Source organism: Cyclopterus lumpus, chromosome 1, assembly GCF_009769545.1.
Source record: "Cyclopterus lumpus isolate fCycLum1 chromosome 1, fCycLum1.pri, whole genome shotgun sequence".
Taxonomy (NCBI): domain Eukaryota; kingdom Metazoa; phylum Chordata; class Actinopteri; order Perciformes; family Cyclopteridae; genus Cyclopterus; species Cyclopterus lumpus.
In genome coordinates, this window is record NC_046966.1 from 20,506,131 (window position 1) to 20,526,384 (window position 20,254).

Sequence of the window (20,254 nt, forward strand, 5' to 3'; positions counted from 1 at the left end):
AACCAGATTTTTTGGTTATAGTCCTATAATATAACGGCACGCCCACAGACTTTGCACCAATCACATTACTTTTTTTGGAATTGGATAACCATTAATCAATGTTAGGCAAACATGGCTCTCGGAGGCCGGTAAACCAAACGTTGGCCTGTTGTTCGACCTCACTGCAAGTTATGCTCATTGCATCAAAACGTGCAGACAATAATTATTAGTGAACAAAAATAAATGTGATTTATTGAATCATGTCATAACATTATCTTGGTGGTATTTCTTTCTTTTTTTCTTTTTGCTAAATTGCTGTGGCGTTACCCCTCCCGGCCGGTAGGTGGCACCGACACACTTCTACCTGCGGTTGAGGATGTTTACTTCCGGGGCGTACGGTCACCGGCTAGTCGTGATGGCCATGTTTTCAGGATTGTGATACTTTTTTTTTTTTTGAGAGCGACCAAACATTAATCCTAAAAAAAAAAAAAGAAAGTAGTTTTCTTCCGCTGTGGTGTTTGTTTCCGTGTCTATACCGCCACGATGGCCGAGGTAAGCCGAGGTTGGACGTCTTTGTCCCGGTGGTTTTCTTTCGCTCCCGCTCAGGCTGCTCCAGGACGTATACCGTGTCGGGTCCGGCTAAGTGCTGGATCGCGTTACGTCTACGTTGAGCTTCGTAGCCCTTATAACTTTGTATTTAAGGAGTAGAGACATGTATAAATGGTGCCTGTTTCGCGTGAGTACAATACCATTGTATTAAATGTGACTATTTCATTGTACAGGATGTCCAGAAGCACTCAGTCCACACGCTGGTGTTCAGGTCTCTCAAACGGACGCACGACATGTTTGTGTCCGACCACGCGAAGTCCATCGCACTGGATGACGAGAGGTAACTTAGGCTACACGAATCCCTGTTGCAGAGCTGTTTGAACTTTTAATTTACTTTGTTTTGTACAAGCAGTGTTATATTGTATTATTCATTCATCTTAAACTGGGGTGAATATCAATACATTAAAATGAATCCAGTCCAGTTGTGTACAGAGAAGAACCAATGACTGCTTTCAAGATTATTATGATGCACATCTTTAGGCTTCACGAAATTGTTATTATAGTAGCTGTTTGATAGCTATTTTACAGATGCATGTGTAACAGAAAAGACCAAATAATGTGAGTTTGTAAGTGTGATTGCAAGGCACTTATACTTAGGGCTGGTCAATATCCTAAAATATCATTGTTATGGTATTAATAAGGAAAATGTTCCATTATTGTATAAAATTGTTGTCCAACATATAACTGGAAAATATCGTGAGAATGATTTCTGGTAATTTTGGTGAAGGAGAAAATGATGCCCAATTTGTGTACGTTGTATTTGCAGCCACAAGATGAAGATGGGTGTGAAACTGAAAGCCGATTACAGTGCAGTTTTACACATGCCGGTCCTGAAAGAAGGGACGGACAGAGTGTCGCAGCTTCCCGGCAGTATGCTCGGCCACCAGAGCTACACGCAGCCGGGTGAGGAATAAACAAACAAACGCCGTATCTTACAGTTGATTATGGAGACGAGCATCCACTTTACTTCCATGCTTCGCCGTATTGAGAGAGGTTTTATTCATTTGGACCGATTTTAAGAAAACCTCCTGGTTGTTGATGCTCAAAAACTAGCTCATGTTTGGGTTGTTTTCACCCCCAATGTGTTTCAGGGGATGACCCGGAATACCTGATCACCGGGACACATGCTTATCCCTCTGGGCCTGGTCAGTACTGTGCTATTAGTGTAACCAAGCTGCATGCATGTGATTGCGCTGAATGAACGGCGTCAGCATTGTTCGCGTGTGTTATAGTATTGTTTTTCTTTCAATAGGAGTGGCTTTGACTGCTGACACAAAGATGCACAGGAATCCGAGTGAGGGAGGAGTCCACTCCATGGCGCTGGCTTTGCCGCCATCACAAGCCAGGTAAACCCTTTCTTTCCCTCCACGGGGCGTAAGCTACTGGTCATGATTTTAGCGTCAACGCTTAAGTTTGAAGTTTTTCTGTACGGCTTATTCACATTCATCAACGACATCCACGTGTTGTTGAATTTCAGGCTGGACGTAAGCCGCACTGCATCCAGTGTCGGCGACATCCATCGACATGCCGGAGGAGCAGAGAGATCTCACCCCCCGTCGACTGCTGTGGTAGGTTGTGGTGTATTTACACTTGATGTGATTACTTGTTTACACGTGCGGTGAAATCCTTGAGGGAAGTGCAAAGCTGACACTGAATTATTTCGTTTATTTTAGTCGCTGTTGGAGGCAGGCGGCACCAGAAATTCTACGCTTGCAAGGAAAGCACCGACCATGCCTAAACCCCAGTGGCATCCACCGTGGAAGCTGTTTCGGGTAGCTACAAATACTTTGAACTTAACGCGGCGAGGCCTGCGCCTGGGACGTGTCCTCTGGGTTATTTTAAACGGCAGTGTGTTTGATCCGATAGGTCATCAGTGGTCACCTTGGCTGGGTGAGATCCATCGCTGTGGAGCCTGGGAATCAGTGGTTTGTCACAGGGTCTGCTGATCGAACCATAAAGGTGAGTGACGCTGAAAATTATTACTTTATTTTGTGTATTAGATGTCAGACACAATAACACATATATAATCCACAAGGTTTATCCTTTCGACTTTCGTGATGAAAAGACAGTCAAGCTTCATTTTGACCACGGAAACAGTAGTTTGGCAAAGTATTTTTCTGTCTGCAGAGCTTTTAACTTCATTACATTTAGCTGACGCTTTTATCCAAAGCGACTTACAATAAGTGCATTCAGCCATGAGTACAAACTCAGAACAACAAGAATCGAGAAAGTACAATTTCTTCAATAAAGTTAAACTACAAAGTGCTATCAGTAAGAGCCATTTAAGTGCTACTACGGCGCTACCTTCCCTATTTAAGGTATAGTCGAAAAAGTTGTGTTTCATGGTCTTCATCAGCAAATTGAAGTCGCCTCAGTTGTCATGATGTCGTCTCGGTTTGATCACTTGATGGAAAACTAAGACACTTTAATCACCGATCAAGACTCGGATGTATTTAAATTAAAACCGACCAAAAATAAGTATGACGTCTGAGCTCCTTTTTTTATTTTTTATGTGTATTCTATTTTCCCATCACCTACCCTGTTAAATTATATTATAATAATACTATATTTAATCTCTATATATCGACTGTTATTAATCTGCTTCTGGAAATGTTTAATAATGCTCCTGCTATAAGACGAATGCTGCTTGTCTTCACAGATCTGGGACCTGGCCAGTGGGAAACTGAAACTGTCCCTGACTGGACACATCAGCACAGTGCGCGGTGTGGCGGTCAGCAACCGGAGCCCTTACCTGTTCTCCTGTGGAGAAGACAAGCAAGTCAAGTGTTGGGATCTGGAGTATAACAAGGTATGACGTAATGAGAGGGAGCTTAACGGGATGGAGTCTGTTATGTCTTAAAGGTCCATAAAAGGAGATCTCAGTTGGTTTTATGGTGGTTTGTTTTGTCCTGATGATGTCATTGTGTGCATTAGGTCATCAGGCACTACCACGGACACCTCAGTGCCGTGTATGATATCGACCTTCATCCAACTATTGACGTGCTGGTGACGTGCAGCAGAGATGCCACCGCAAGGGTAAGCTCACACTTTGCATGTTTGCAATTTTTCTCTTGGTCTTAATTTGGTTATTTGGGGGTCTGTGCCCAAGTTCAGATGGAATCAATATCTCACACTTAAAAAATGAATGGGCTGATGTTTAGAGAGAGACATCCTTTCATCAGAGGACCGTAGTTGAATGTGTTTTGAATATGGTGTGTAAGTAATGAATTAAATGGATTGGACTTCCTCTCTGCCCCTGCAGGTGTGGGACATCAGGTCAAAAGCTAACGTGCACACACTCACTGGCCACACCAACACCGTGGCCACAGTGAGATGTCAGGCGGCAGAACCACAAATCATCACTGGTAAGACCAGCACCTCACTAATTGTTCTTGGTCATCGTTGGAGCTGATTGGTTGACCTTTTTAGCGACTTGTCTGACACCTGATTGGCTTCTCGCAGGCAGCCACGACTCCACCATCCGACTGTGGGATTTGATCGCTGGGAAAACCCGAGCAACTCTGACGAACCACAAGAAGTCTGTCCGAACTCTGGCGCTGCACCCCAGACAGTAAGTTCATACACCCTGAAACATAGTGTGTGTGATGAGTTAGCAGGGCTGTGGTTCAAGACCAGCGCCCTTCGAGACCAGGTCAAGAACAAGTCCAGAGAAAATGGGAGTCCAGATCATCGTAGGCAAAAGTGTCTTTCCCATGCTGATCCTCTGCTCTCCGGAGTGAATACAGCTTATATAAAAGATCATTTTGTTCAATGCCATCAAAATACATTAATGGCAAATGTAGCAAGTTAAAAGCAGATTACAGGCCCATAAAACATCCATGATGTAACTCACAAAGTGAGACCAGACTTGAGAACTACAGCCCAGTTAGTTAGTTAGTAATGTGTAATTCTTAAACGGGTTGATTCTGTCAACAGTTGAATATCTGATAATCTGTAATCCTAAAATAAATCAATAATTCTAGTTGGACAAAGCCTTTTTTGACTTAATAAGAACGGCAAGATGTTGTTTGCCCTTTTGGGTTTTATGAAACGGCAATTATGCCGTCATAAAACCAATGAAGAGTTTCTAAAGTGCTTATTAACGTGCTGCCGTCCTTCTTCCCCGTCTATCAGATACACGTTTGCCTCCGGTTCAGCGGACAACATCAAGCAGTGGATGTTCCCAGATGGCAACTTCATCCAGAACCTGTCGGGCCACAACGCCATCATCAACACGCTCGCCGTTAATTCTGACGGCGTCTTGGTGTCTGGGGGTATTATATTATATATAACTAGCCACACTGTCAACTTCTCATGCGGAATAATAGATTTATTTGGGTGAATGGTACAGATGCAGGTGATTACAGTATTGGATTAGAAACGCATGATGATGACGCACACTTCTGTTCTCTCCATAGCCGACAATGGAACCATCCACATGTGGGATTGGAGGACGGGCTACAACTTCCAGCGGATTCATGCCGCCGTGCAGCCCGGGTCTCTGGACAGCGAGTCGGGCATCTTCGCTTGCAAGTTCGACAACTCTGAGAGCCGACTGATCTGCGCCGAGGCCGACAAGACCATCAAAGTGTACAAAGAGGACGACACCGCTGTAAGTTGTGCCGTGGTGTTTAACAGTTTTAGATTTCAGTGTTGGCGCTCAGGCATCTTTTTTTTTTTTTTTTAAACTCTCGTTTCCCTTTTTGCAGACGGAGGAAAGCCATCCAGTCAACTGGAAACCAGAAATCCTGAAGAGAAAGCGATTCTAATGTTTGTTTTTTTCCACTTACACCTCATGTCACCGTACCATTTATTAAATGTAATTTCTACCAAACCTCCCGTTGTAGATACGCCCGTCAAGTTTTGCTCGCTACTGCGTTTTTTTTCTTCATAACAACGAATGCGACCACAAGGTCCCGTGTTTTTTTTTTTTATTCCAAAAACCATTTGCAGTCTTCGTTGTATGACGTTAGTCCAACGAAGTCGCCATTTTGAACGGCGAGGAACCTCCCGGAGTCTTTGTTCTTGATGATGACGGCTCTCTGGTGGCTCTGGTCCGTCGGGTCCACCAGCATCAGCCACTCTTCAGCCGCAGACGGACTGACCTCCGAGTAGACCTGATTTCTGCTGGGGTCAAACCCTGCAGGAGGACATGTGGTGCGTTTTCTTTTAGGATTGATTCAGTTCTAAAGACACTGAAAACAAACTGGCCCCCTTTTCTTTTTTCTGCTTTGTAATGTGAAGTTTATTTTCGCTCCTGTTTTAATAAAAACAACATTTTTCACTTACTTTGCAGTTTTGTTTTGTTCAGTAAAGACACGTTGGCGTACTTACCCAGGTATCTGTTGGTGACCACGCTCCTGTAGTACTTGCAGCCGTTGGCCTTCTTCTCCACCCAGTAACAAGACTCTCCAGAAGTCCCACTGAGCCCCACTGTGGCTCTGGGGCCACCAGGTGGCTGGTTCACCTGCTCATCACGCTCATCGCGCTCACCTGCCAAGTGCACAGCGCAAGAGAAGGCGTGAGTTTCAAAGTGCAGGGCTTAGTGCTATTGAGATTAGAAAAGTCCAACCCAAGTTACGAGTAATACACTTTTAAACTATCCGGCCCACGCAGTGTCACCGACCCGACACACACCGCTCTGCTTCACTGCGTGTTGGAGACTCGGATCATTCGTTAGTGTGGAAATCGACTGAAAACATTGTTTTTCTGACTTTGTCAAACTAACTTTAACAAATACATATACATAGATATGAATGTACTGAATTGTAATTGACTCAGATCCAGAGGTTTGAATCGGCACTCGCACAGATATCGACATCGATGCATCTTTAGATCTTTTCACAGCGTCCACCTGTAACCCGGCATATTATAGTTATTTAAACTGCTTTTTACCAAACAGAGTCGATGTGAAAACTTTACAAAAACACTTTAGAGCTGTCAGTCAAACTCTTTAGTTAACTTTAGTTTAGTCAGGAATACTTTGATGGAATTTCTTCAAATTTGACACCGACGTCCACTTGGACCACAGGATGAACTGAGTAGAAACATCTGGAGGGCAAAGCTCACTGTGACCTCACAAAGAACCTTTTTGACCATAACTTAAGAATTGGCGTGCTAATTATGACAATTACACACATGTCTAACAGGACAAAAATGATGGAAGTGGTGACATTTGTGCCGGCGTGGATGTAAACAGCAACCTGACCCGACCACGAGGCGGTAATTCTACCTGACTCGCAGATGTAGAGCTGTGACCGAGCGTGGCGAAACCCTCGGCCCGGTTTCTTCTTCAGGCGAGCTTTGGATGCTTCTGGCGGATCCTCCACCTCCCTCGGAGGTTCTTCGACTGCCAGGAGGTGACCGACGTTGAACATGATCTCCTCCTCCAGAGACCTGAGGCACATCTCAAAGTGCTCCTCGCCCTTCTCTGCATTTCTTAAAAAAAAAAAAACGACACCGTTGACAGTAAGATGTGAAATATCTTTGTGGCGACACCAGTTTTCATCCATTTCCACCTTTTTTTTTGGTGTACTTTTAACCAAAGTGTGTCGCCTGTCCTTTTTTTTTTTTTTTTTTTTTGTGTGGAAAAAGAACCTCCTCACCTGAAGTCCACCCACAGCAGACCTGCAGTGATCAGCCCCAGCCACTCGCTGGCCTCCCAGTTGTTGGTCAGCATGACGGGCACCACGGTGACCTCCCTGGTGTCCGCGTAGTTGAGCTCTTTCTTACAGCTGCGGGACGCCTGGTAAGCCGGAGTCATGAACGGACAAATCACCACAGCCTCCTCGACGCCTGCAGCCATCCTGAAAACACACACCCAGGGGGGCTCAAAGAGTTCTGACTTTATCCAACCGACTCATTCAAGTGATCCCATCGGTGGTTTACGGTTACTCACGAGTCGTTTATGTTCCCCGTCACCCCTCCTTCAATGTCCATCCACACTGGCAGGCCATCCTCTTTGAGGCGGGTGTATATGCTTCTCACCAGAGCTTGGTCGTCCCACTGGTAGGAGAGCATAATGTGAGATGGCATTTTCACTCTTTTTAAAAAAATTTTTTTTTTTTACAAGCAATCCTGTGTGAGGCTTCTGTGCTGGAGTTCTCTGGAGCTGCTGGACAGACTGAGACAAAGGGAGACGCCGTAGCTCTGCTGCTTGTTGACTCGGGTACACAGCTCAGGTTTCCTCTGTTGCTCGGTTACAGTGCTGCCATGACGGCTGCCCCGCAGGACCAGTGAGGGCTGAGCAATGGTAATCACGGTGCTCATGGAGCTAAATGGCCAAACAATTCATGTACAATGAAAGGATCATTTGGTTTGGCTTTTAAATCCATGTTATTCTTTCAGTGTATTTTCTTCAGGATATCTTTAAAATAATTGATAAGAAAACACTTTGGACACTTAAACCTGAAGCTGTTCCATGTTCTCCATGTTTCTCGTGTTATTTTGAGCTTGATACTATAGCAACAAAAATAATTTTATTTGTCATAGAGTTAATTTATGGAAAATAGATTTTTTTTTTTTTTAAACTAACTGGTGATATTTAATTTGTTTCTTTCATTTATAATGATTTTAAATCTAAAAATAAAATCATAGCGTGATGTTGAACTGTTTGATGTTGTGTTCTGTTTTCATCTTTATACATGTATTTGTTAATTTTTTTATTATATTTGTGTTATGCTTCATGTTTTATTATGCAGATGTTGGATAGTTTCAGTGTTGGGTCATCATTTTAATGGATATAGCCTTAAAAAAGGGTCAGTGACATCCCAAGTGTGTGCAATTTCAACACCAGCTAATGGCATATGTCTGCATACGTGTGCACTTATATGACATATATCTATATAGATAGATAGATATATAGATATAGGGCGGCTCTTTTGAACACCTGCACCAAACTTCAAAACAGTGTGTGATCTCTCCTTCTGTAACTTCATCAAACAAGCGCAAAAACTCATAACCTAAATATGTAAAACTTCAGTGTTTAATATACACACTTAGTAGTTTTTTGTGTCTCTTTGTGGTTGTTTTGTTTATTATTTCTATGTGGTCATAATCAGAGTCTCTTTCAGTAATCCCTCTATGATTGAGTCCATAACTGCTCGGGGGTTGTGTCAACAGCTTCCACAGCGCAGTGCCTGCAGTTGTCCTTTCTACCACAAGAGGGAGCCACGCCGATACTAAATGGACTAAATGGATACTAAAGTAAAGCTCGTTAAACGGTTTATTTCTTTCATGTATTTCAAAAGAACTTCATCTAAATCCGACGGGCCGAATCACAGACTGCAGGGTAGCTCGACCTTCCCTCGGCAGCTCTCTGTGCTCGAGTTTCGTCTTGACTTCCTCTACTCTCCCCTGCACACCTGAGGATCTCCAACAGGTCACACTCGGGGCTGCTCTGTGTCACCTTCCAGCGCGCGGCACTGTGGGTAATCTCTCAGCCTCATTACGTCTTTAAGCTCTCGTGGGGGGGGGCACAGATGGAGCCGATCAGCGTGGGCACGCGCCGCCTCGCCAGGAGGTGTGTTCAGTGCGCACACTTGGTGCTCCGTGGCCACTCCGTGCCACGATGTGTGAAGAAGCAGCCCCTGGGGATTTGCGCTGCTGGATGCGTGGATATCTAGCCTCCAAAAAAAAATAAAAAATAAAGCGGCTGAATTATTGTGATGGAGAATGACTGCTGGCTGTTTCCCCCCCGCGCGCACACGTGCTTTTTTGTTTGGAGACGTGCTCTGGAATGTGATTGAGGAGCCCGACTTTGACGCGGAGATGATGTAGCCTACAACTTCCACTCACAAACCAAGAGGTCCAAGCCAAAGTGGGGGGAAAAAGGAGCAATGGGTCGCGAGAGTGCCGCAACGTGGCTCCTTCGGGCGCTCGCGCTGTCGCTGCTTTGCGCGCGCTCGCGCGGGCAGGTGTTCAACCTGACGCTGTCCGTCAAAGAGGGCCTGCCCGCTAAGACCATCGTTGGAGATCTGGGAGCCGGGTTAAGCAGGCCGAGCACTGGGTTCTTCATCTCGGAGAGCAGAGACTCGTACGTGTTCAGGGACTTGGAAATAGACGCCGACACGGGGATCATCTCCACGGCTGTGATCCTGGACAGAGAGAGCAGAGATCGATACGAGTTTGTCGCAGCCACTCTCACCGGGGAGGTGATACGAGTGCAACTGGAGGTGGAGGACGTGAACGACCACTCGCCCGTGTTTCCCTCGGAGGTGGTTGACTTGGAAGTCTCCGAACTGAGCCCCTCGGGGAGTCGGTTCCAGCTCGAGGGTGCTAAAGACGAAGATGAGGGTGAGTTCGGTACCCGGGGTTACAGGATCACGGAGAGCGAGATGCGGGAGTTGTTCCACCTGGAGTATCGCAGTGGATCTGAGGACCACCCGAACCTGGATCTCATCCTCACTAACAGACTAGACAGAGAAACGCGGGACCTCTACTCCCTCGCCATTGAGGCCTTTGATGGCGGCGTCCCGGCCAGGACGGGGACCCTTCAGGTGAACGTCCACGTCCTGGATGAGAACGACAACGCCCCCGTGTTCAACCAGACTGAATATCACGCCTCGCTGCCCGAGGATGCTCCGGCGATGTCTGCCGTGTGCCAGGTCCACGCCACCGACCTCGACCTGGGCGACAACGGCAGGGTCGCCTATGAGATCAACCGGCGGCAGAGTGACCCAAACGAGGTGTTCTCCATCAACGCCACCAGCGGGGTGGTGTATCTCAACAAGCCGCTCGATTACGAGACTCAGGCCTTTCACGAGCTGATCGTCAGCGCCAGAGACGGCGGCGCTCAGCCCGAGTACAGCAGCACGTTTGTGGTCGTGAAGGTGCTCAACATCAACGATAACAGCCCCGTCATCAGCGTGCTGTTTCTCAGCGAGACGGGCGACGCCGTGGTGTCCGAGGCCGCGGCGGTCGGGGACTACGTCGCCCGGATTTCCGTGTCGGACCCCGATTTTAAGGAGCAGAGGGTCGCCGTCACGCTTGCGGAGGGCGATGGGAAGTTCACTCTGACGCAAACGGATGATTTTCTGTACGCGTTGTGTGTCCACGCGGCGCTCGACAGGGAAGAACAGGATCTGTACGAGTTGAAGGTGCAAGCATCAGATTTCGGGAGCCCACCTCTGAGCAGTGAGACGGTGCTCCTCCTGAGGGTGACCGACGCCAACGATTGCCACCCGGCGTTCGAGAAGGACGCGTACATCGTCAGCGTTTCCGAGGACGCCCCTCCGGGGAGTTCCCTCATCCAGATGAGGACCCGAGACGCCGACGAGGGAGTCAACTCGGACGTCAGATACTCCATCCCCAAGTCCAACTGGGGCGGCCTGGTCAGCATCGACCCGGAGTCGGGCCTGGTCACCACGGCTGCAGCTCTGGACAGAGAGACGCAGGCGGAGGTTCGGTTCCTGGTGGTGGCGGCCGATGGAGGGGAACCGGCTCTGTCATCCACGGCGACGGTCACCGTGCTGGTGGAGGACGTCAACGACAACGAGCCTGTGTTCCAGCAGCAGCTGTACAACGTGTCCGTGCCGGAGCACAGTGACGTCGGGAGCTGCTTCTTACAAGTATGTTGGAGAATGTTTTAGCTTCACGTGCACACAAAAAAACTGTTGAGAATAGCAGATACATGTCCAGCTTTTGAGATATTCATCCCGGGAAATTTGCCTTCACACACCAGTACACCTTTCATGTTTTTGGGGGTCATTTTGAAGCCTTTATTGAATAGTATTTAGTCAAAAGATGACAGGAAATGAAGATGAAGTAAAGACTACTCGGTTTAGGCCTTCCAGCCAAAGTGAAATGAAGGACTTGTTCAGACAAACAAAAGGAGTTGTTTTAGTTTACGTCGGCACAGATATTTAAAAGAGGTCTCTAATATTTTATCCTGTGAAATGCTGGATAGTTTTACTTAATAATCTATGCCATTTTTGTGGGCGTTGCTTTATTTTAAAGATCACGTGGCAACAAAAGAACTGCTGCTCAACAACACACTTACTCACACTTTTTAATTTGACAATTATACTGAACCAGAGCAATTCAAAAAAAGTCTCCAGTGTGATCTTGTTCTTGGCGTCATTTTTTTTTTTTTTTTTTTTAACATTACAGACAAAAGTAGCCGTCAGTCTGACGGCACAAAGACACAAAGGCACCAGTGTTTGTCCTGAACACACACAACACAACAAACGCACCCTTCCCAGTTCAGCCATGGGACTTTAATGACAGTTGCGATGCCTGGTACCACCCTGCAGCATGAAGCCCATCACAACACATGACCAATGTCCTTTCTGCAAACACAACAAATGGATTAGACAATGACAACAAATATATTTGCAATTGCTAAAACATACATTTTGAAACTAGGGCCCTCTTTGCCGAAACTCTACTCACGAAAACCCAAAACATATTCACTAAATACCAAAATACCAAAATATCTTGCGTCTCTTGCTAAAGACAACATTCAAAATGTGTGCCAAGAGTAAAACACATATCTAGAGCATTTGGCAGTTTAATTTGTAGCATGCTGTAAATGTAGATTATGAACACAAATGCAACTGGTTTCTTCTTAATAACTCATAACAACTGCTTCAACTGAAGATGCCACGAACTTAGTTACAAGCTCTGATTTCTAAGTGATCTAACTGGTGTTTTCACAGGTGCATTCTGGGTGCAGGTGGTTCATTTGAGTGCGGTATTTAAGAAGCTTTTAGTTTTAAATGATGTGTCTAATTTAGATAAAAGTTCGTAGTTATTTGCAAAAAGTGTTGGTTTAGCGTACCAAAAAATGAAATGAAATCTGTATCCACTGTAGACTGAAAAAAAGACTCTTATAAGCCTGAGTTTGTGTGTTGTTTTGCTCTTAAGCCCTTTTACCTTTGGGTCATCTTTAAAAGTGAACGATTGAGGTTGTGACGGATGCCTGTCACAAGGATAGAAGGGGATTTCTTTTTACCAACAGTGCAAAATACAAAGGTAATAAACATTCAATCATTTAGAATAGTTTTCTTGGCAGCCCTAAAGAGATATAAAGTTGGTTGAAAAGCCGTTGTGTTAGTCGGACCATGACCCCTCTGATCTGAGATCATAAACTCTGAGATGATATTTATCTTTATGGCTGAAAGTGAAATGTGTCTCTCGTCAGGGTGAGACATGAAAGGATCCGAGGCGTGTCTTGTTTTCCACTGAAGTGGTACTCCACTTTGATTATGAGGATTGTGTTATGCTTTTATTATGTTGACCTTCTCTGGCAGAACAAGACCAGCATTATGATTCACGATTGCGACCAAGGTTACACGTAGACATTGACAGATAACGCTGACTTCAGTACGGCCCTTCGGTTCATAACAGATGTGGAGCTACAAGGGCTACACAATTCACTTTAAATATACGGAAATGTATTAATACAAAACATAAAACATAAAAACTCATAATACATCATTGTACATAAAAAACATATACTACATCATTGTACATAAAACATATAATACATCATTGTACATAAAAAACATATAATACATAAACACATATTTATTTATTTAATTCATTTATTTTGCAGGGACAATGCACACTAATCAACAGTTGGACTGTAAGTGAGCCAGAGAGGCTAATTTTCATCTGCTGTCCCTGGCCATATGTTTTTAAGGCAGCCTAAAATAACAAAATCTCAAAATGAAATGGAAATAAAATTCATAGACAAACAACAATAGACCTGAGACATAACGGGCTGCAGCATGTATCAGGCAGAACAAACCCAGCTACAATACAACATACACATAAAAAAACAAATGCACAGATAGGAGAAACAAGCATCAGCATATCAATGACTGCACACCTGATTGGCAACAAGCCATTCCTTCAGGTTATGCTTGAACGTTTTGTACGTGTTTTGTGCACGTATGTGTGGCGGCGGAGCATTCCACGAGTGACCTGCCTTCACAGAGAATGTAGATTTGCTAAACGAGCTTGACCTATATGAAATGACACAATCACCTCTTGTAGCAGATCTAGTGAGTCTGCTGCTTTCACTGCTTTGTTTAACAAATTCACTAAGCGGGGGCGGAGCCATACCATTTAACATTTTAAAAACCAGACACACATCAGATGTTCTCCCAACTCAGGATGTGGTGTTTTGTGAAAATATTGCAGTGATGGTGGCTTTTTTATTATTTTTTTTATCAAGTGTTTTTATGGCTTGCTTATGGAGAATGTGAAAAGATTTTAATGTTGTGCTGTTGGCTTGTGCCCAGCTGGTTAAGCAGTAGGTCAGATGAGGGACAATCATTGCATTAAAATACAATTTTGCAGCCCGCATGGTTAAACAGTGTCTTAAATATCTAAAATTCACGAGATTAAATTTTAAGACCTTTGTCACATGGTTTACCTGTTTTTTAAAAGAGAGATTAGAATCAATAAAAATACCTACATATTTAAAATCTGACACTACCTGTAGTCTCTCACCGGACACTTTGCAAGCCTTCTTTGTGAAGAACATACAAACAGTCTTTTTAACATTCAGATGAAGGCAGCAATTTGCAAGTCATTTAGTTACATTAGTCATTGTGGACGTGAATTTAAGTGCAGCTTGTTCTTTGTTCTTTGCATGCACATAAATCACTGTATCGTGAGCATACATTTGAAAAAAACACCCATCGCAGACATCCGGCAAATCATTAATGTATAAACTGAATAAAAGGGGTCCCAAAATAGAACCCTGGGGTACTCCCACAGCAGATCTTAGAGTAGCACATCAATGTACATAAAAACATATAATACATAATTGTATATATATATATATATATATATATATATATATATATATATATATATATATGAGACTCCCTATTCTTGATACAAATGTATTTCTCTCGCCAATGCTCCTCAGATGGTAATAACGGTGTTGTTGTTGTAAAACTGTGTCTTCTACTTATTTAGGTCGTGGCCACGGACGCCGACGGGCCCGAGTTCGGCTCGCTGCTCTACTCTCTGTCTGACGGCTTCGACATGCAGGACCAGCACCCTTTCTTCAAAATCCACCCCCGGACCGGAGAGCTGTGCGTCTCTCAGGACATCGACCGAGACTCGGGGCCGACGGTCCACGACATTCTGATCAAGGCTGAAGATCCAGTGAGTGGAACTTCATTTTAGTCATTACCTTTGACATCGTTTACTGCCTGCGTTGGACACGATGCCGCAAACTGCAGCTCTGCATTACCTTTCTCAAAACCTCTCTTCTTTCCTCCACTTTCCAAACATCCAGGGAGGCCTGAGCGCTCAGACCTACGTGCACATCGAGGTGGAAGACCTGAACGATAACGCTCCGGTGTTCAACCCGGACGAGTACGCCGTGAGCGTCAGCAGCCACGCGCAGCCCGGCACGGAGATCCTCAACGTCATCGCCACCGACCGGGACTCTGGCGGCTTTGGGCGGGTCTCGTACGACGTCCTCCCCGGGCACATGTCCGATTTGTTCACGCTGGATAAACAAACAGGTGGGCAGCCGGGAGGAAACACGGCCTTTTGGGGTCATTTTGGGGGTCAAACGCAACAACACTGGAAGCAACACATTTACAGAACTGAAAAAGAGAGTAACAACTCTTGTTATTGACTAACTGGGACAAAACATTTATTTCTTTATTTTATATTAATGTTTTCGTACATTTTATTAAGTATCGGGGGAGGGAGAGGGAGAGAGAGAGAGATGAGAGGGAGAGGGAGGGAGAGAGATTGCAGAGGGAGAGAGAGACCCAACTGTAGGCACTTCAACACTGATTTTTAGGTTATTTGATTTTGACTTGTCACCAAGATGCATTGAATTCGACTTGTCGAGCATCCACTCAGTGGCCGTGCAGTAAGTCATGTGACTGCGGTCCCGTTGAGGGATAAACAGCTACTTACTTTGTGTAAGTCCTCGTGATCTGCGGTGTCCCCGCTCAGCAGGGGTCGACGCAGAAGGCCCAAAGCTTTATATCCCCATTGTGGCCGAGAGCAACGGGGGATTTGCTCTCGGCCACAATGTCATGCGGAATAAAGTATAAAACAAACATTTTCACTACAGTGTATCTTTAAGTAGTTCTAACTGCACGTGAATGATTTTCCCAACTGAATGCTGTCGGAGCAGCTGTTGCTTCTCTGAAGTCGTCGTGACGGGATTTAAAGGTGGATTTAGGTGTCAAGATGACCCCGACCCATCTGTCATCACGCAGTTTACTGTTGACGCCACAAACAAAGTGTTGACTAACGTTATTTCCAGCGCGGCGTCTATTTGAAAGAATTCGTAAAACAGCTCTCTTGGTCTTTGTTTTAAATGTACGTGGATGTTTTTGAAATTCAAATGCATGCAGACGTATCTAGACTATCTCAAGCTTTTTCTTTACCCTGTTGTCTAAATTGTAGTTTGTGTGCTACCTACTTTTTAAAAGGAAGTTTTGAGTTCAGTGACGGCGGCTACACATTTTCTTTACTGATCAATCGGATGATTATTTTCTCACCAAAAGGTGATGCATTCAAATTGTTATTCCAAAGAAAAAGCACAAAAAAAATATTTTTAATTGACAGGAAAAATCAACAAATTCTTTAAAGTGAGAAGCTCGAATGATTGTATGGACTTGTCTGAGCTTCATGACTTTCACCCTTCTGTCCCTGTAGGAATGCTCCTGCTGACCTCCACTCTGACCCACCTGGGTGCGGCCAGTGTGAAGCTCTTAATAACAGCACAGGATGGGGAGGGCTTGACCTCAGTCAGGCCCGCGGAGGTCACGGTCCATGTGTTACGCAGCGCCCAGGCTCCGGCCGTGTTCAAGAGGTCTCGCTACACCTTCACGGTGCCCGAGGACGCACCGCCGGGGACTCCCGTGGGGGCAGTGGAGGCCATAAACCCGGCGGGTGAGCGCATATGTGGGGCCACGTTCTCGTTTTCTGGTCTGAGAGCAGCTGGAGGGTCGATATTGAAAACTAAAAGTATTGAAATAAGGTGGAAGTAAATGATTTAAAAAAGGCACATTTCTCAAACACAGGCCGTTGCAGTATTGTCCTGACAGACGATCGTGACACAATTGAGCGAACATTAATTGTCATTGTTTAAATTCTCCCTCCAGACACGAGGAGGCCAGCAGTAGAGAAGAGGTTTAATCTTTAATCCTCATCTGCCACATGCTCAGACGATAAAGGGTCAAAGACGACTGTACACTATATATTGTATCATTATTCTGAGAGGTCAAAGATAGTCCTAAACTTAAACCTACACTTGGACTGATGTAGAATGTATTGGCATTATGAATATATTTATCATAAAAGCATTTGTTTAGCGTATTTGAAGGTAAAAATTAGTTTTGAATATAATAAATACAAATAGAGAAGCATGCATTGTGCATAATATTTGATCCGACTCAAACTAGACACTCCAGGACTATCTCTCTATCATCCACTAGTTATGTGTCACTAACTCCACTCAGTCCCTTCAGCAGCTAAAGCGCTCCCTTTACACTAGACGGTCATTTAAGGTTTTTAATCAATTAACAGATTAACGCAAACAACAGAATCGGGCGTCCATAAGCCGTCTGCGTGTTTCAGTGTGTCGTTTGTTGCTGTTGAAGAGCACCAAACAGGGGATTAATGAGATCTTCTGAGCTGTCCTGTAATTACTTGTTGTTGCTTTATTGTGTGTGCTGTGTGGTGTTCTTACGGCCATCTTTTACTACATTGGACCGCAAATTAATATACTCATTTTAAGATGAGTGGTAGTTTAGTTTATTTCTTTCTTTATTTTCTTTCTTAACACTTTTTTTTCTTCAATTTTTTCCTTTCATTTGTTTTCTTTTCTCTCACATAACCCCTCTTATTACAGCATTAACCTTCAGCTGTGTTAACAAAAAGTTGTTTGTGGTGTCCAAAGCAATTACATTTTTTAAATGTCAACTATAAGCACCTCTTTCCACAAGAAATAATCAGCAACCCAACTATGAGCTGTTTTTTTAGCAGAACTACTTTCTACCAAAGAAATAGTTCCTCTGAAAACTGTTTACAGTGTGGTCCGTGTATCACCCCGTTTAACAGAGACACTTGGAGCTCTTCCACAATTCAATCCAGCTCATTAATTCTACTGGACAACATATATACATTTTTTATGTATGTATGCAAACTAAAGAATACTTGTGTGCATTTTATCGAAATTGCAATATGGCCTAATGCAATTTTCACAGGAGGCGAAATGTGTTTCAAATACCATTTTCAATGTAATATCGTTGTGCTGCAAAAGAAGTGTTGGACTCATATTCTACAAACTGAAGAAAACATCTTTGATTACAGATTTCCGCAAAAAATAACACGTAATAATTGTTATGTTAAAAGTTAAATTGGCAGTCAGACGGTTCATACGTAATTTTGTTTTCTCTCAGCAAAAAAAGTAAGCAAAATTGTGTGTACAGTAGAGATTAATATGTAGTAGGTACTGTTTGTATCGCTGTGAACAAGAAACAATGGAGTGAACATTTTCATTCTCCATTGTTTTGGGGAGCGGGTAGAAATATCTCAAAAGTCTGGATCAATTTTTTTTTCTTTTTTACTTTAGCATTTAGTAGAACAGACCCTTTCCTGTTTTGACGATCATCTACTAATAAAAAACGTTTCGCCTTCACAGACTCAGAATCAGTGTCCTACCGGATCTCGTCTGGAGACCCTCAGGGTTTGTTCTCCGTTCACCCGAAGTCCGGCCTGATCAGCAACGTCAACCCTCTGGACCACGAGTCCCAGCCGTACGCCCTGCTGGTCCTTCAGTCCTACACGGACACCTCTCCGGTTTACAGCACCACGCAGGTCAACGTCACCATCGCCGACATCAACGACAACGCTCCCGTCTTCCCCAAACCCGGCGACGCCATCACGGTGTCTCAAAACACCCTCCCGGGCACAGTGTTGTTCATCGCTCACGCACACGACCACGACAGCGGCGCCAACGGGAGGGTGCAGTATCACCTGAAAAGCACCAGTAACGGGATGTTTGCCGTCGACCGCGACCGCGGGACGGTCACGTTGATCCAGAGTTTACGGGCGGGTCATCAGCAGAGGTACGGCCTGGAAATCGTGGCGAAAGATGAAGGGGAACTCTCCCTGAGCGCCACGCTGACCCTCGCGGTCGACGTGGACCGCACCGCCGGCGAAGACAGCCTGGCCTTCGAGACGTTGGTCTACCAGGTGGAGATAGGAGAGGGCTACAGGAAAGATTCCAGGGTCATCCAGGTGAGGGCGCACCGCAGCCGGGGAGCTCACCTGTCGAACTCGGGTCTCACCTACTCCCTGGAGACGGAGGCCGGGTTCCCCGCCGCTCCGTTTCGGGTTCACCCAAACACCGGCTGGTTGTTTCTCTCCCACAATCTGGACTTCGAGACGGAATCCACGTTTCGTTTCCGAGTGTCGGCCGCGGCCGCGGAGGCCTCGCTGGCGAACACGACGGCGACAGCCACGGTGATAGTGCTGGTGCTGGACGTCAACGACAACCCGCCGGTGTTCGGCAGCGAGGTCTACTACTTCACCGTGTCGGAGGGGGCGTCGCCTCGAGGCCTGGTGGGAACAGTCAAGGCCGTGGATGAGGATTCTGGGAAAAACGCCCAGCTGTCCTACATCCTGCTCACAGATGGGAAGTTCTTTCGCATCAACGCGAAAACAGGTAAAAAGATTTGGTAACGCAATGTGTGTTACAAACTGCTTATAGCCCTGTGTAATCATAGTTATAAGCAGTCATTATTATTCACAGTGCGTCATATGAAAAGCACAACACATTATGAAGCATTTTTATATTTAATACTTCATAATAGCTGGTCACTAATCTCACATTTTTTATAATTTATAATGCATTATTAAATGATTAGAAGTTACTCTTAGTGGTCTTTAAGTTAAGTTAAAATATCATTACATCTATGAAAGATCAACACAAAAAAACGTTTTGAAATAATTTTTGACTCTAGTGGACACTATAATACACTGTGATCATTGGAGAAAACAATGTCAGTATTGATACTTGACTGTCTTCGCTTTATAATGTGTGAATATTGTTATAAATCATTATTGATATGATTGAGTGCTTATAACTTTGATCATACAGTGCTATGAGAAGATTATAATATATTATAAGTATGTTTAGGATGTTTAACGTGTAGCCATTAGGCTTGACCGTGTCATCCTCACCTTGTTGACCCTTCTCTGTACCCTTCCAGGTGAAATCATCAACTGGGTGGCTTTGGACCGGGAGCAGCACGGCCAGCACCGCCTGAAGGTGATGGTTACGGACCAGGGCCACCCTCGCCTCAACGCCACCGCCACCGCTCACATCCTGGTCACGGACATCAACGACAACACCCCCCAGTTTACTCACCTGCCTGCCAGCAAGGAGCTCAACGTGCAGGTAATCGTGTTAGAATCTCACCTGGATATTGTACGACAAGAGTGTGTGTCTGTGTGTGTCCTGGTAGACGGACAGATGTTTGATGTGCGGCAAGAAAGGTTCTCTTCTAGAATATAGCACTGTAAAAAATTCAATTCAGTGTGTACTTTTTTTCTTCTAACAGTTTTATTCTGATAAATATGACCTTGAGATTGTGTGGTCATAATCCTCAACAGGAATTGTAGATGCTCAGGTTTACAACACTGAACTTTTCATCTGTTTCGGTTGACA

The 20,254-nt window shown here is 44.8% G+C and overlaps 2 protein-coding genes across 2 annotated transcripts in view; both read left to right on the forward strand.

Moving 5' to 3' along the window:
- The first annotated feature begins 361 nt into the window (after nucleotides 1–361).
- On the forward strand, nucleotides 362–5,876 carry plrg1 (pleiotropic regulator 1). Its single transcript, XM_034542758.1, has 15 exons — nucleotides 362–531; nucleotides 762–868; nucleotides 1,355–1,491; nucleotides 1,680–1,733; nucleotides 1,841–1,934; nucleotides 2,066–2,156; nucleotides 2,262–2,360; nucleotides 2,455–2,547; nucleotides 3,248–3,397; nucleotides 3,523–3,624; nucleotides 3,851–3,953; nucleotides 4,051–4,159; nucleotides 4,723–4,862; nucleotides 5,007–5,200; nucleotides 5,298–5,876. The coding sequence occupies exons 1-15, from the start codon at nucleotides 523–525 to the stop codon at nucleotides 5,355–5,357; spliced, it is 1,542 nt and encodes a 513-aa protein (XP_034398649.1). The 5' UTR covers nucleotides 362–522; the 3' UTR covers nucleotides 5,358–5,876.
- A 3,192-nt stretch (nucleotides 5,877–9,068) lies between these two features.
- The window catches only part of dchs2 (dachsous cadherin-related 2), a 28,034-nt gene continuing 16,848 nt past the window's right edge, over nucleotides 9,069–20,254 (forward strand). Inside the window, exons 1-7 of the mRNA XM_034533324.1 lie at nucleotides 9,069–9,159; nucleotides 9,358–11,156; nucleotides 14,521–14,712; nucleotides 14,846–15,077; nucleotides 16,234–16,470; nucleotides 18,224–19,249; nucleotides 19,797–19,984. Coding sequence (XP_034389215.1) covers nucleotides 9,069–9,159; nucleotides 9,358–11,156; nucleotides 14,521–14,712; nucleotides 14,846–15,077; nucleotides 16,234–16,470; nucleotides 18,224–19,249; nucleotides 19,797–19,984 — 3,765 coding nt within the window. The remainder of the gene's footprint in view (nucleotides 9,160–9,357; nucleotides 11,157–14,520; nucleotides 14,713–14,845; nucleotides 15,078–16,233; nucleotides 16,471–18,223; nucleotides 19,250–19,796; nucleotides 19,985–20,254) is intronic.

Coding starts and splice junctions, on each gene's coding strand:
- plrg1 (XM_034542758.1), top strand. Junction 2,548..3,247: donor CTGCTGATCGAACCATAAAG/GTGAGTGACGCT, acceptor TTGTCTTCACAG/ATCTGGGACCTGGCCAGTGG. Junction 3,398..3,522: donor GGGATCTGGAGTATAACAAG/GTATGACGTAAT, acceptor TGTGTGCATTAG/GTCATCAGGCACTACCACGG.